The sequence below is a fragment of the Heterodontus francisci genome, chromosome 44 (assembly GCF_036365525.1).
Source record: "Heterodontus francisci isolate sHetFra1 chromosome 44, sHetFra1.hap1, whole genome shotgun sequence".
NCBI classification, from domain to species: Eukaryota; Metazoa; Chordata; class Chondrichthyes; order Heterodontiformes; family Heterodontidae; genus Heterodontus; species Heterodontus francisci.
The window spans coordinates 21524727-21540527 of record NC_090414.1 but is presented as its reverse complement, the minus strand read 5'-3'; the positions used below and the strand labels follow the sequence as shown (position 1 = coordinate 21540527).

Below are 15801 nucleotides of genomic sequence, written 5' to 3'. Positions count from 1 at the left end.
GACAGTGTAGAGGGAGCTTTACTCTGTATCTAACCCTGCTTTTTTTTATTTTTTTTTATTCTGTACCTGTCCTGGGAGTATTTGATGGGGACAGTGTAGCGGGAACTTCACTCTGTATCTAACCCCGTTTTTTTTTCTTTATTTTTCTATTCTATACCTGTCCTGGGAGTGTTTGATGGGGACAGTGTAGAGGGAGCTTTACTCTGTATCTAACCCTGTGCTGTACCTGTCCTGGGAGTGTTTGATGGGGACAGTGTAGAGGGAGCTTTACTCTGTATCTAACCCCGTGCTGTACCTGTCCTGGGGAGTGTTTGATGGGGACAGTGTAGAGGGAGCTTTACTCTGTATCTAACCCCGTGCTGTACCTGTCCTGGGGAGTGTTTGATGGGGACACTGTAGAGGGAGCTTTACTCTCTTTCTAATCTATACTGTACCTGCTCTGGGAGTGTTCAGTGCTGACGTTGGATAGAGGAGAAGGAGAGCGTGGTCTAATCCTCAGCCATCAGCCCTGAGGTACACAGGAGTTGTGCGGTGCCAGACGTGGGTGAATTGTCACCTTGTACCCTGTATGCTCAATAGCAAAACAGGAACTGAAGCCATTTAATCTGACCACTGAAAGCAGTGACCTATAGAACCTGTAGAATTAGTAGGAAGGTGGTCCAGAATAATTAGGTACCCACCTGTTGGCTGTTGTTGGCAGTGTAGGGAAGCATAGTTGACACGTGGAACATGATCTCATACTCCTGGTACGTGGTGTAGAGCGAATATGTGCCTGTGGAGTCCGCTGCAAGAGAAGGGGAAGTTTTTAGCCCCTCAGTCTATTCTGCTCTTATTCTACCCCTCCTCCCGAAGGCAGTGTTCCTCCCCTCTTCCTGGGGTACACAGTTCCACAGAGGCTGGTAACATCAGCTAGGTGAGTATTGCCATGGGGGTAGAGGGGGGCATCACAGCTGAGCCCAATCCTACCCTCACCTACTGTCAGCTGTGGCTCAATAGGTAGCACCCACGGCTCAAACGTCAGCAGGTCACGAGTTCCAGTTCCACTTAGAGGCTTGAGCACATTACCCAGGACAACACTTTCAGTTCAGTACTGTGGGAGTGCTGCACTGTCGAAGGTGCTGTCTTTTGATTGATACATCAAAACCAAGACAGCATCTTCCCTCTCAGGTGGACATGAAAGATCCCACAGCCACTGAAGAGAATCTGGAATGTTCCCCCGGTATTCTTTTCGGATAATTATCCCATTCTCTTTTGAAAGTCACGATTGAACCTGCCTCCACTCAGGCAGTACATTCCAGATCCTAACCACTGGCTGCGTAAAAAAGTTTTTCCTCATGACGCCCTTGGCTTTTTTGCCATTCACTTTAAATCTGTGTCCTCTGATTCTTGACCATTCCACCAATGGGAACAGTTTCTCCCTATCTGTTCTGTCCATGATTTTGAACACCTCTATCAAATCTCCTTTCAAACTTCTCATCTCTAAGAGAACAGCCCCAGCTTCTCCAATCTATCCACGTAACTGAAGTCCCTTATCTCTAGAACCATTCTCATACATCTTTTCCACTCTAATACCTTCACCTGCTTCCTAAAGTGTGGTTCCCAGAATTGGACACAATATTCCAGTTGAGGCCAAAATAATGTTTTTATCAAGGTTCACTATAACTTCCTTTCTTTTGTACTCTATGCCTCTATTTATAAAGCCCAGGACCCCGTATGCCTTATTAACCACTTTCTCCATGGACCCTGACACCTTCAACAATTTGTGCACATATCCCCCAGGTTTCTCTGCTCCTGCACCCTGATTAGAATTGTATATTTTATTTTATATTGCCTGTCCTTGTTCTTCCTACCAAAATGTATCATTTCACACTTGCTTGCATTAAATTTCATCTGTCCATATCACCAGCCTGTCTATGCCCTCTTGAAGTTTATTGATATCCTCCTCACAGTTCACAATACTTCAAGTTTTGTGTCATCAGCAAATTTTGAAATTTTGCCCTGTACACCCAAATACGGGGCATTAATATAGATCAAGAAAAGCAGTGGTCCGAATACCGACCCCTGGAGAACCCCACTATGTACCTTCCTGCAGTCCAAAAAACATCCGTTCACCACTGCTCTCTATTTCCTTTCACTCAGCAACTTCGTATCCATGCAGCCACTGTCCCTTTTATTCCATGGGCTTTAACTTTGCTGTTGTGTGGTACTTTATCAAATGCCTTTTGGAAGTCCTTGTACACCACATCAACCACATTACTCTCATCAACCCTCTCTGTTACCCCATCAAAAAACTCAATCAAGTTAGTTAAACACAATTTGCCCTTACAAATCCATGCTGACTTTCCTTAATTAATCTACATTTGTCCAAGTGACTGTTAATTTTATCTCAGATTATCGTTTCTAAAAGCTTTCCCACCACCAAGTCTGAACTGACTAGCCTGTAGTTGCTGGGCTCATCATTATACCTTTTTTATGAGCAAGGGTGTAACATTTGCAATTCTCCCGTCCTCTGGCACCACCCTTCAATCTAAGGAGGATTGGAAGATTATAGCCAGTGCCTCTGCAATTTCCACCCTGACTCCCCTCAATATCCTCGGATGCATCTGATCCGATCCTGGGGACTTATCAACTTCAAGGACAGCCAACCTCTCTAATACGTCCTCTTGATCAATTATTAGCCCATTCAATATCTCAACTACCTCCTCTTTCACTATAACTTTGACAGTATTTTCTTCCTTGGTAAAGATAGATGCAAAGTACTCATTTAGTATCTCAGCCTGTCCTCTGCCTCCATGCATAAATCCCCTTGTTAGTCCCAAATCAGCCCCACTCCTCTTTTTAACCACCCTTTTACTATTTATATGCCTATAGAAGACTTTTGGATTCCTTTTCATGTTAGCTTCCAGTCTCTCTCATATTCTCTCTTTGCTTCTCATTTCTTTTTTCACTTCCGCTCTGGGATTTCTCTATTCAGCTTGGTTCTCACTTGTATTATCAGCTTGACTCTGTCATATAACACACTTCTCGGTTTCATCATGATACTATGATCACTGTCCCCTAAATTTTCTCCTACTGATACTGATACTTGATCCACCTCATTCCCCAGAACCAAATCTAGCAATGCCTCCTTCCTAATTGGGCCAGAAACTAGAGCTAGAAAATTCTCCTGAACACATTTCAGAAACTCTTCCCTCCCACTCTGCCCTTTACACTATTTCTGTCTTAGTCTATATTAGAATAATTAAAGATCCTCATTATAACTATAGTTTTGCACCTCTCTGTAATTTCCTTGCGAATTTGTTCCTCTATATCTTTCCCACTAGTTGGTGGCCTATAGAATACACCCAACAATGTAATGGTACTGCTATTGTTTCTTAGCTCTAACCAAATAGATTCCATCCTTGACCCACCTAGGACATCCTCTCTCTCCAGCACTGTAATATTATCCTTAATCAATATTGACACCTCTCCTCCTTACTTTCCTTCTTATATTTCCTGAATACCTCATATCCAGGAATATTTAGTAGTCAGTCCTGTCCTTTTTTATATCCCATTATTGTCATGACATCATATTCCCACATGGCTTTCTGTGCATGCAGCTCACCAACCTTATTTACCACACTTTGTGCGTTCACATACATGCACTGTAAACCTAGTTTAGACTTTATTGCATTCCCTCTCACTCTGACCCCACCTAATACCTCACTATTTCTTACTCTAGTGCTATCTATCTCTCCCAATTCTTTGAGCACCTTGTTTTTCCCGTCTAATGTTACCTCCTGGTTCCCATCCTCCTGCCATTAGCTTAAACCCTCCCCTAATAGCACTAGCAAACCACCGCGCAAGGACATCGGTCCTGGCTCTGTTCATGTGCAACCCATCCAGCATGGACAGGTCTCATCTCCCCCAGAACCGGTCCCAATGTGCCAGCAATCTAAAGCCCTCCTTCCTGCACCGTCTCTCCAGCCACACAGTCATCTGCTCTATCCTCCTATTTCTCAACTCACTAGCGCATGGCACTGGGAGTAATCTGGAGAATACTATCTTTGAGCTCCTGTTTGATAGCTTCTTCCCTAACTCCCTAAAATCTGCCTGAAGGACCTCATCCCTCTTTCTACCTATATTGTTAGTACCAATAAGGACCATAACCGCTGGTTGTTCATCCTTTCCCCTCAGAATGCTGTGCAGGCACTCAGTGACATCCTTGACCCTGGCACTAGGGAGGCAACATGCCATCCTGGATTCATGTCTGTGGCCACAGAAAAGCCTAGTAAAACAATTATTATTGTTTTTCCAATCTTCCTCCTGCCACCCTGTACAGCTGAGACAACCGTGGTGCCATGGACTTGGCTGTCACTGCACTCTCCAGAAGAACCATCAGTCTCACCGGTATTTAGAACTGAATACCAATTGAAGACCGAGTTGCATCCCGGGACTCCTGCACTACCTGCCTGGTCCTCCTGATGCATGGCGGCCACTCATTCTCTCTGCCTGCATACACTTAAGCTGTGGGGTGACCACATCCATAAATGTGCTATCCACGAAACTCTCAGCCTTGCAGATGCACCGCAGTGATGCCAAATCCCGGAGTTTGAGCTGCTCCAGCTGACAACACTTCCTGCACAAGTGGTTGTCCAGGACATGAGAAGCGTCTTGATGTTCCCATGTGGAACAATATGTGTACTGCACGGGACTGAGGTGCCCTGTCTTGCCTCTATTTATTAGACTACAAACTGATTTAACAGAAATAAATGTAGGAATTCAATAAATAAAAACGCACCAGCTACTCACCAATCAGCTACTTCCCTTGTGCTGATGACACTTTATCTCATTGGGAGTTAATGTAAATGTTTTTACTTAACTGTTATTAGTTATACACCTCAGATGTTAATTTACTGAAAAATTCAGAACACTTCAGTGTTACTATCCCTTGCTACTTAATATTAAGATTTGGAACACGCCATCTGAAAGGATGGGATTTCAACTCACCAGCTCTGGATCATGACCTCTCCCATCCCCCACCCCTATAGTTCCATATTAAGAGGTCTACTCCAAAGCACTCTCCCCCACCACCCCACTCCATTCATCACACTTGACCTACTCTTGATATCCAGCTGGGCTCGATATTTCTCAAAGCCCTTCAGTTTGACCCTCTGACCCAGGAGGTCGAAGAACTCTTCGAAAGCAGGACCAGCAGTTTCGTTGTTGTACATCTCCTCCTCTGTGCTCTGTCCCGCTTTGCAGTACATGATCCCCACTTTCCGCTGGAAGGTTAGCTGTGAGGTAAAGAAACATGAGACACGCATTACACAAGGCAGACTTCACATAAAGGGATTCTCCCAGCAGTGCCCCGAATAAAGGGAGTCTCCCAGCCTCAGGATTCCTTTTTTTTTATTCATTTGTGAGACGTGGGCGTCACTGGCTATGCCAGCATTTCTTGGCCATCCCTAATTGCCTTGAAATGAGAGGCTTGTTCGGCCGTTTCAGAGGGCAGTTAAGAGTCAACCACATTGCTGTGGGTCCAGAGTCACATGTAGGCCAGACCGGGTAAGAATGGCAGATTTCCTTCCCTAAAGGACATTAGTGAGCCAAATGGGTTTTTACACCAATTGACAATGATTTCATGGTCACTGTTAGACTAGCTTTTTAAAAAAAATGCCAGATTTATTAATTGAATCCAAATATCACCATCTGCTGTGGTGGGATTCAAACCCACGTCCCCAAAGCATTAGCCTGGTTCTGGAATACTATTCCAGTGACATTACCACTATACCATTGCCGCCCCAATTTTAAAGAAACACTCACTGTCAGGACTCCTGTAAAGAGATATTCACCTTCAGGATTCCTTTTAAAGAGAGTGTCTCACCCTCAGGCCCCTTTCACAGAGAGAGCGGATGGAATTGAATTGAAGTCAATGCTGGCAGTCAGGATCTCGGGTTGTCACAAAACCACTCCTAGCCCCCACAATTGGTGATCCCACTCGGACAGGCTGAGCTAAAAATAAAACACTTGCTGCCCACTTCCATCCCTCACTCAGTGCTGTGATCACATGTTAGACTGCTCTTTCAAAGAGCCAGTATGAGCAGAATGGGCTGAATAGCCTCCTTCAGTGCTATATCATTACATACTGGTTGAGAACAGGATCGAGATTGGCAGTGGTATCTTCCAGGGTAGCATATCCTGCTGACACACCCTGTCTGGGCTCACAGGATGAGGTACTGGAGGACACTCAGTACCCATGTAATCCATACCCAGGGGACAGTCAGTGTCTGTGGAACCTGGACCCCAGTGAGAGTCAGTGTGTGTGGAACCCATACCCCAGTGAGAGTCAGTGTGTGTGGAACCTGTACCCCAGTGAGAGTCAGTGTGTGTGGAACCCATACCCCAGTGAGAGTCAGTGTGTGTGGAACCTGTACCCCAGTGAGAGTCAGTGTGTGTGGAACCCGTACCCCAGTGAACAGTAGTGCCTTCAGAAAGTGGTGGGAGGAATAGAAAACAGTTTTTTCTTAATAGAATGCCTCATTTCTGAGTGGAACCTGTAAAAGCCCAGACTCATGACTCTCTAAAACCATGATCATGTTGTCTCCTTGCTCTGAATAATTAATTAGACACTTCATAAAGTCAGTCACTGGTTTGAATCAGATGACTTGTTAAAAGTCTTCATTATTCATTTTCCTTCACTTTCCAACCCAATAATTTAACAGACAGAGTTTGCCAAGGTGTCAGCCTCTAATTCTTACTGAATAGACCAGAGTGGGGAGACCGACAGAGAGGGAGAAGTGGGGGGGGGGGGGGGGGTTGCGGGGAGGGTGCGGAGATAGGGAGAGAGAGACACGCAGAGGGAAGAAAGTCACACAGAGGGGGAGAGAGACACACACATGGGGGGAGAGAGACACACACATGGAGGGAGAGAGAGAGACACACACATACACACATAGAGGGAGAGACACACACAGATGAGGAGAGAGACACACATAGAGGGAGAGAGAGAGAGACACGCAAACACACAGGGAGAGAGGGACACACACACACACACACAGAGGGAGAGACACACACAGATGGGAAGAGAGAGACACACACACAGAGGGAGACACACACACAGAAGGGGAGAGAGACACACGGAGGGGGAGAGAGACATACGGAGGGGGAGACAGGAACAGAAAGAGTTGGAGAGAGACAGAGAGATAAAGACAGACAGAGGGAGAGAGACAGAGACTGAGAGACAGGGAAAGAGAAAGAGGGAAAGAGAGAGAGGTATACAGAGGAAGAGTGGGAGAGCATAAGCTATGATATTTTTGAGGGGGAGGGTGCTGATGATTTTTTGACTGCTTTTTTGGGTGATTCACACTCACTCTCACACACAAATACACAGTCAGTTATGCACACAGACATGCACATAGTCGCAGTCAAATACAGTCACTTCTGGTTTATTTTCCCTCCCCTGCCTACATGATTCAGCAGTGCGACCATGGGCTGCATTCACCTGCTGAGCCAGGCCTTCCTGTTTAAATATTACATTAATAATGAATTAAGTTTTTGTTTCCATCCACGTTGTTTCAATTATTGATGATGCTTTCTTCATCTATCACCTTGTGACACTTGACCCTCATGATACACAGCACGTGGGCTAACATGGGGATGTATCAGCCCATGGGATGCTTGCCAGATTTGTGCCCACATTGCCAAAGAGCTGTTTGGCAGATAGCTCAATGAGTTTAGCCAGTCAGTTGCTGAGGCAGACGATTAGGAAGGTGGCAGGTTCACAGAATCATTACAGTGCAGGAGGAGGCCATTCGGCCCATCGTGTCCACACCGCCCAACCCCTGTGGTAGCTGGTTTGAGTTGTGGTGGTTGTACAATTACTTTGGTGCCTCCTGGACTATCCAATGACTGCCTGCCAAGAAGCAGGCACATCTTGCACAGACTGCACAGTACCAGATGGGAGTGAATCGTTCCCTTTTATGAACTGTACATGTACAGGAGCTGACATCGTAAGGGGTGCAGAAGGTGAGAGTGTCTCTTTTAAAGGGGTGGGCGGCTTGCTGACCCCAGAGTGACCCCACCTATTGGGGAGCTCTGTGCGGGCGAACGCCGACTGAATGGAACGGGAGAGGAATCTCCGAGGCCTACCCCTTGCTCGTCCAGTTTCAGCAGCATTTCCGGAACTTTGGGCGAGTTGGATGCCAAGCGGAGGCATTGGACGTTCAGCCCTGGAACCACGTATTCCAGAAGTTTCTTCGGTGGGATCCCCCGCTGCGTGCCGTGACGGACCGACGAGGGAAACGATTCCTCCAGGATTGACGCGCGGAGAGTCCGGAGCTGTGGGCACAAAGCATGCGTTTTACATCTTGCCTTTTGCACTCTATATGTTATGGCCTGGAGTTTCCATTCGATTGTGCTGGTTTTATTCAGCGCAGTTCCCCTGATATCAGCATAACTGATTGCGGAAGTTTGAGTGCAACTGGAATCTCTGCAATCTTTTGCACTAGTTTAACATTTTTGCACTAGATGCAGGCCCGATCCCCAAAACTGGCCATGCTTTCAAGATAAATGAATCACTGTGGCAAGTTTCGAATAATTGCACTCATTGCTTCCGAGGAGGCTCCAAAAATTAAGCTGGATCTCTTGGATGCTAGGACACCATTAGGCATATTTTGAAAGATTTTGAACAAACATTTTAAAAAAATAATTACTAAGAAACTGACTACTATGCCTCAATCTAACTAGAAAACAACATTGTATATTTTTCAAAAGCAATTTTCAGTCATTTAAAATCAGGTTACCCACAGGCGGTGGATTGACATTGTGATTTAAAATGCTTGTTTTTTGTGATAAACCCATTTTCAGCTGTATTTACCAAATTTTAGCAAGTTACTACTCTTAAATACATCAAAGAATTTTTTTTTTTTTTTAAACTGCAACATTTTTTTTAAAACAAGTGAGTTTCAAAAAGGCTGCCCAATTGTGCTGGTAAATGGTAGATTGTAAGTTCAGCAATATACAAATGAGTTTGAGTGGAAACCTGAGCAGGAAAGAAGAAGCACTTTCAAAACAGATACAATTTTGGGCACAATTTGCACCAGAATCATCGACTGTGCCAAATGGTGGAGCGATGAAAATCAGGGATGCGCAAAAGGCCAGAATTGGAGGAGAGATTTCAGTGGGTTGTAGGGCAGGAGGAGGTTACAGAGATACCACGAATTTGATACATGATGTCAGACTGACTCTATGCTCCCCCTCCAGTCGATCCCTCAAACAACACTGAAGTTCCCCAACTCCATTCACCAATGGGTGAGTTTGCGTACCTCTGTGGTTCTGACAATGATCCTATAGTTGTACTGCGAGCTGCTCCCTGCATCTTTGTCTTTGTCTTCCCGCCTCAGGCTGACTGCCACTGGCCCAAGGCTCTCATGTGTTCCAAAGAAGTTCTGATGCTCTGTAGACACCAAGGTAAAATGTCACTGATTTGGTTGGTGATGGGTGATGAGTGAGGCCACGAATATTGAACCCCACAGAAAGACTCTAGCCTCTATTCTAGCAACTCAGTGAGACTAGAAAGGGTGCACTGATGCAGCATATATATTAGGAAAGACAATACTACAAGATTGCCGGAAAGGGTCACCAATCCACAAAATGGTCCCCAGTCTCTACTGGCACACCTAGAGGCATTTGTGGAGTGGAGACTGGAGGCTATTTTAAGGATTGAGGGCCATATTCCACGAGCACAGCATTTCTTACAACAAAAAAAAATTTGCACCTTTGAAATGTGACTTTTCCCTGCCCAGTTTTCAACCTTCAACATTCTCCCTTCCCGAAAGCCAGACTTGTCCATGTCAAAAGATGGCTGCCCAAGATGCAAGACATCAGCTGCACAGAGGCAAGCGCACAACTGAATATCGGAGAGGGACTGCGGGGAACAAATCACCAACAACTCTTTCACTGGCAATCATCCATGCCCTTTTCGCACTCAAGATGGCCAACTCCAGAGCAGGGGCCCTTGGTTGCTAGACAGTCATCTCAGACTGACCACAACATCCTCTGCCGGTTCACATGATTTTACCCACGAATCAAAGACGTCAGCAGAGTGTTGTATGAGAGAGATCTGCTTGCAACACTGACAGGAAACATTCAGAGACAAGTAACCACACGGGGGAAGAAAATGACGCAGGTTTCCAAGGTGCATACAGCTGAAAGCAAAAACAAAATGCGGCTCCTGCAACGAGAGTAAGCACAGGAAAGATAAAAACAAGCAAAACTGAACCAAGAATCCCCTCCAATCCCAACTCTATGGAGATCCCTATGTGGTTTTGATCGCCATCTTCCTCGGGTGCTCTCTCCGAGACAGTGGGCTCACTTTCCTCTGAAACCCTTCCCCTCAGTGGCTCAAAGAATGAAGGGGCCCCCATTCCCCCAGTGCAATGTCAAGCCACATCTGTGGTAGGTGTCAGCCAATCGTTTGTGTGGGGAAAGGGGGAAATGGGTCAAGTCTTGTACTCCTCATTGCTATTCATTACTCCTGTTGGAGAGAGCTTGTGTGGGGAGGAGTATAGCAGCGGACTCAGCTGTGATGCTGACACCCGGTGTTTACATAGTTACAGAGAATTTACGGCACAGAAACAGGATATTTGGCCTAACCGGTTATGCTCAACTAGAGAGTCCTCCTACCAATCTTCATCTCACCCTATCAGCATATCTTCCTATTCCTTTCTCCTTCATGTGTTTATCCAGCTTCCCCTTAAATGTATCAATACTATTCACCTCAACCACTCCCTGTGGTAGCGAGTTCCACATTCTCCCCACTCTCTGGATAAAGAAGTTTCTCCTGAATTCCTGATTAGATTTATTAGTGACTGTCTTATATTGATGGCCCCCGACTTCTAGACTCCCCCACAAGTGGAAACATCTTCTCTATGTTGAATCTATCGAACCCCCTTCATCATTTTAAAGACCTCGATCAGGTCACCCCCATAGCCTTCTCTTTTCCAGAGAAAAGAGACCCATCTTGTTCAATCTCTCCTGACGGCTGTATCAGTTCTGATATCGTTCTAGTCAATCTTTTCTGCATCTTCCAGAGTGCTTCTACATCTTCAAGTATGGTCTAACCAAGATTCAATACAAATTTAGCAGAACTTCTGTATGGGAGTTTAGGTACTGTCCCTGACACAGAGGATGATCCCAACCATTGAGCAATCAGATACCCCCAGCTAACCCTCAAAGGAAGTGGATCCAAACATCCACCACAGTAATAGAAACAGAAAGTGTCAGAAATACTCAGCAGGTCAGGCAGCATCTGTGGACAGAAAAACAGAGTTAACGTTTCAGGTCCTGATGAAATAGACCCAAAGACCCCTTTCTCAGCTATATGTCTGTCCAGCTCCCTCTTAAATTGGCCAGGGTGCTCACCGTCTCGATTAACTCTCCACTGTCGAGACCACACATACTCCACTTTCAGCATAAATTGGATCAATCAAAAACTTCCCTTCAGACTCCCTTGTTCTGGGCTATTTGATTTCTGATTTTATTTTATCAAAGTACAGGAAACTGAATACCCATTGATCACATTCATTCAGAATCAGTGCCCTGTACTTCGAGGACAGGGTAAAGCTCCCATTACGCTGTCCCATCAAACACTCCCAGGTCAGGTACAGCATGGGTTAGAAAGAAGTGGGTTGACTGTTGCTTGATTGGAGATGCTGAGTGCTGATTGCAACAACGAGCCTCAGCTGACAGTGCTGGTAGCAGTTGGAGGTTGCAGAGGTGGAGAGAGCAGTTACAACTATCACCTTTACAGTGAAGAAAGAGACATTTATGAAACAAGGCTTTGTTTGGAGGTGGGTGCTGAACACCAGAAGTTTTCTTTGCTTTGGACTGTTGAGGGAGGAACAAGTGGCTGGAACAAAAGGGGTGGGGCTGCCAATTCTGTAGGGATCTGTGCTGCTGTAATAAGCACATAGGGAAGCTCCCTCCGCACCCCAATTGCCCACCCTGGGTCAGCTGAAGCTGCCCGGCTGAAGAGACAGAAGGGGATGGCTAGTGCCTGGGCAGCTTCAGCTGACTCAGGTGAAGATACCTCCCCCAACCAAGAGTGCTGGCAAAGACTGTTTTAAGTGTGCTGTGTGCACCACCTCCTGAAAGCAAGTCATCCCTTACAGCCTGTCTTTCCCTTTCCTCGATACCCTCAGCCTCTCCCTTAACCTGTTGTTTTTTTTTCCCCCAGTATCTCCTGTGAACGTTTCATTCTGTTCGATTTGCAATCCTGCAATTCGGGGTGGGTTTAGCTCTTGGACCCATGGCAAACCCTTCATCACCGGTGGCAGGGCCCTCTACTACTTATGCAGCTGCAGCCTCTGTGGCTGCCCATGTGGTCCCTTCACCTTTTAAATTAATAAGATTAATAGCCATGGGGTGAAGAGCTATGCCCAATCCAACATGTCCATTGAGGCCTGCGTAAAGGCAATGGCTAAGGTTGTCGGCCCCTCGGCCATTGTTGCAGCCTCGAAGATGTACGGGAAGGCGGTGTTCTTCCTGAAGACTGAGTGGGCGATGTCCCTGCCCCTGAGTAAGGGACTCACTTGGAGGAGGGGGACCTTCCTGCCAGTGGACCCTCTGCGCAGCGGATCGTGCTATCAAACGTCCTGCCCTTCATACCCAGTGAGCTCCTCCTCTCCCATCCGCACCATCTGGGAGAGGTAAGGTTGGGGATCACCCCAGTCCCGCTCAGTCTTTGGGAGAACAGCCATGTGGCGTGGTGGCTACATTGTTGGCCCTGACTTTTCAGCCGGAGATCTTGTGGGTCAAGGAGCTTATGCCAGGCCGCTTGCTCCACCTCGCCGTTCGCCTGGGTAACGTGCCGCTCCACTTTGTGAACGTGTACGTGCCCAGACCCCGTGCGTTGCAAGGGCGCTTCTTTGAAGAAGTGTCCACTCTCTTGAGCTCTATTGATAGCAGCGAGTGCATCGTCCTCGGGTGGGGGTTTTAACTCTACCCTCAAGGTGAGGGATCGCTCCAGTCCCCAGCACGGCCAAGCGTTGGTGGAGAAGTTGAGGGGACTGATCAGCTCCCTCGACTTGGTGGACGTCTGTCGGAATCTCCATCCCGACTCCAGCGCCTTCACGTGGAGGTCTGGAGGAGGAGGGTCGCGAATCGACCGCCTCTACATTTCGCAGGCGCAAGTCTCCAGCGTGTCGGCGGCCTCCATGCAGCTGGTGCCTTCCTTGGATCACCACCTGGTGTGGGCGGAGTTCACTCCGCTCCGCACGCGGGCGGGGTCCACGTACTGGCACTTTGACAACCGGCTGCTGGAGGACGAGCGATTCCGGGACTCGTTCCGTTGATTCTGGGCCAACTGGAGAAGGAAGCAGGGGAGCTTCCCCTCCTTGAGGCTATGGTGGGATGTGGGCAAGACTCACATCTGTGTCTTCTCTCAGGAGTACATGAAGGGGTCGACCAAGAGGCGGGAAGCCGAGATCAGGTGCCTGAAGAGGGAGGTGCTCGACTTGGGAGTCCCGCCGCAGTCATGACGTCCCGGACCTGGCCCTGTGGCAGGCGTACGAAGAGAAGAAGGGCGCACTGAGGGACCTGCAGTTCATAGGATCCCGAGGCGCATACGTGAGGTCACGGATCCAGAACTGGAAGATTTGGACTGCGCCTCACCCTTCTTCTACTCACTGGAAAAATGGCGGAGGATCTGTAAGCAGCTCATCGAGCTGCTGGCCAACGACGGATCCTCCATCACGGATCCGGAGGGAATGTGCCTCCTGGTCCGTACCTATTACAGCATGTTGTTCTCTCCGGATCCGTCAGCGAGGATGCGTTTTGTGGGAGGACCTGTCGGAGGTCAGCCTGGAGGGCACCGAAAGATTAGATGCTCTGCTCACGTTGGCGGAGCTGACCGGTACCCTCCACCATCTCTCCCTCGATCAGGAGAAGGTGCTCGACAGGGTGGATCATGAATACCTTTTCGGGACTCTGCACATATTTGGACTCAGGCAAAGTTAACGGGTCCTTGACGGCGCCCCTTTACTTAGGGAGAGGAGTGCGTCAAGGATGCCCCATGTCCGGCCAATTGTATACCATCTGCGTGGAGCCATTCCTGTGCCTGCTTCGCAGGAGGTTGACGGGATTGGCTCTGCTCAGGCCGGACATGCGGGTCGTCCTCTCGGCTGACACCGATGATGTGCTCCTCACGGTCACAGATCCCGCTGACCTGTGGAGGATGCGTGACTGCCAGCAGACCTTTACTGCCGCATCCTCCACAAGGATCCATTGGGAGAAATGTTCTGGACTCCTGGTTGGTCAGTGGCGGATGGACTCCCTGCCGGAGGAGATGACACCTTTGGCATGGAGCACTACGCTACTCCTCTATCTGGGAGTCCATCTTAGCCCCGCTGAGGAAGCCTGGCCGGCAAACTGGCAGGAGTTGGAGGCGAAAGTCACCACTTGGCTGGGGTGCTGGATAGGACTGCTCCGAGTGCTTTCCTACAGGGGCCGAGCGCTGGTCATAAACCAACTGGTGGCCTCCATGTTGTGGTACCGGTTGGTCACTTTGGCCCCGCCCCCTGTATTCACCACCAAAATCCAGAAGAAGCGCATCGATTTCTTCTGGGGCAAGAGGAAACACTGGGTCTCTGCTGCAGTCCTGAGTCTCCCGATTTAGGAAGGTGGCCAGTCGCTGGTGTGCATCTCTCCACCTTCGGACCCTGCAGAGATACCTATATGTCGAGCATCCTCCCAGATGGTGTGCGCTGGCGGCATATTTCTTCCGCCGGGGGCACTGCCTTCAAGACGACACGCAGCTCCCGGTGGAGTCCGTTAGCCGCGCCTCACTGAGGGAGTTGCCTGTCTTTTACCAGGATCTATTCAGAGTCTGGAACATCGTTGCCTTCAGTCAGGGCGCTCCCCAGGCGGCTGGCTCTGGGGACCGACCGACGGGCGGAGGAGTAGCCAAAGCCCATGGGACACCCCTCACTGCAGGTGACGAGGGGGCTCGGGAGTGCGAAGTGCTCCTGGCTGAGCTGACTCCAGCTCGGTCAGAACTGCTCATCAGATCCAGACCCTAAAACCCACCTTGGGAGCCGGTCCCGCACAACCTGAGCCGCCTCTTGGAAATGCCCTCTGTGCCATTCCACTTGGTGTGGAGGAGTTTCCTGTACGGGCTGCTCCTGCACACTTCACTTCCTCGCCCTTGTCAGCCGGCCGGACACGCCCTGGCGGTCCGTGTTGCCATCTGGCGGCGAGGGGAAACCCCGATGGAGGTCTCTCCACGCGGGAGTCTTCCCCCTTTACATCGGGGACCTGGGGTGGAGGATGTTGCACAGGGCAGTCCCATGCAATAGACTTTTAAGTAGGTTCACGGACTCCCAGGCCGCCTGTACATTCTGCGGCTTGGACAGGTCCGTGTTCCATGTATATATGGAGTGTGCGAGGTTGCAGCCCCTATTTGAGTATTTGAAGGGGCTGCTCAAGTTCTGGCTGCACTTCAGTCCCATGCTCCTGATCTTTGGGCACCAGGTGAGGAGGGGCGTGGGCCGGGAGGAGGATCTCCTCGTCGGACTGCTCCTGGGCCTGGCCAAGGTGGCAATTCACAGGTCCAGGGTGCGGGCCGTCGGGGGTCGGGGGGGGTCCGTCCTCCCCGATTGCCTGCCCCTCTTCCGAGGTTAGGTTCACGCCCGGGTGTCCCTGGAGAAGGAGCATGCGGTGTCCGCCGGTACGCTTGAGGCCTTCTGCGACCGGTGAGCACCGCAGGGACTGGAGTGCATCGTCGACGCTGAGAATGGCATTTTAATTTGAGTTTTTTGTTTA

General features: G+C 48.7%; 1 protein-coding gene across 6 annotated transcripts in view; it reads right to left on the bottom strand.

Moving 5' to 3' along the window:
* Window positions 1–15801, bottom strand: part of sipa1 (signal-induced proliferation-associated 1) — a 153401-nt gene that overhangs the window by 41492 nt on the left and 96108 nt on the right. For all 6 annotated transcript variants that reach the window (XM_068021808.1, XM_068021812.1, XM_068021813.1 and 3 more), the window contains exons 3-6: window positions 9306–9436; window positions 8131–8319; window positions 5102–5276; window positions 681–784 (exon numbers count right to left, since the gene is read on the bottom strand). In XM_068021808.1, coding sequence (XP_067877909.1) covers window positions 681–784; window positions 5102–5276; window positions 8131–8319; window positions 9306–9436 — 599 coding nt within the window. The remainder of the gene's footprint in view (window positions 1–680; window positions 785–5101; window positions 5277–8130; window positions 8320–9305; window positions 9437–15801) is intronic.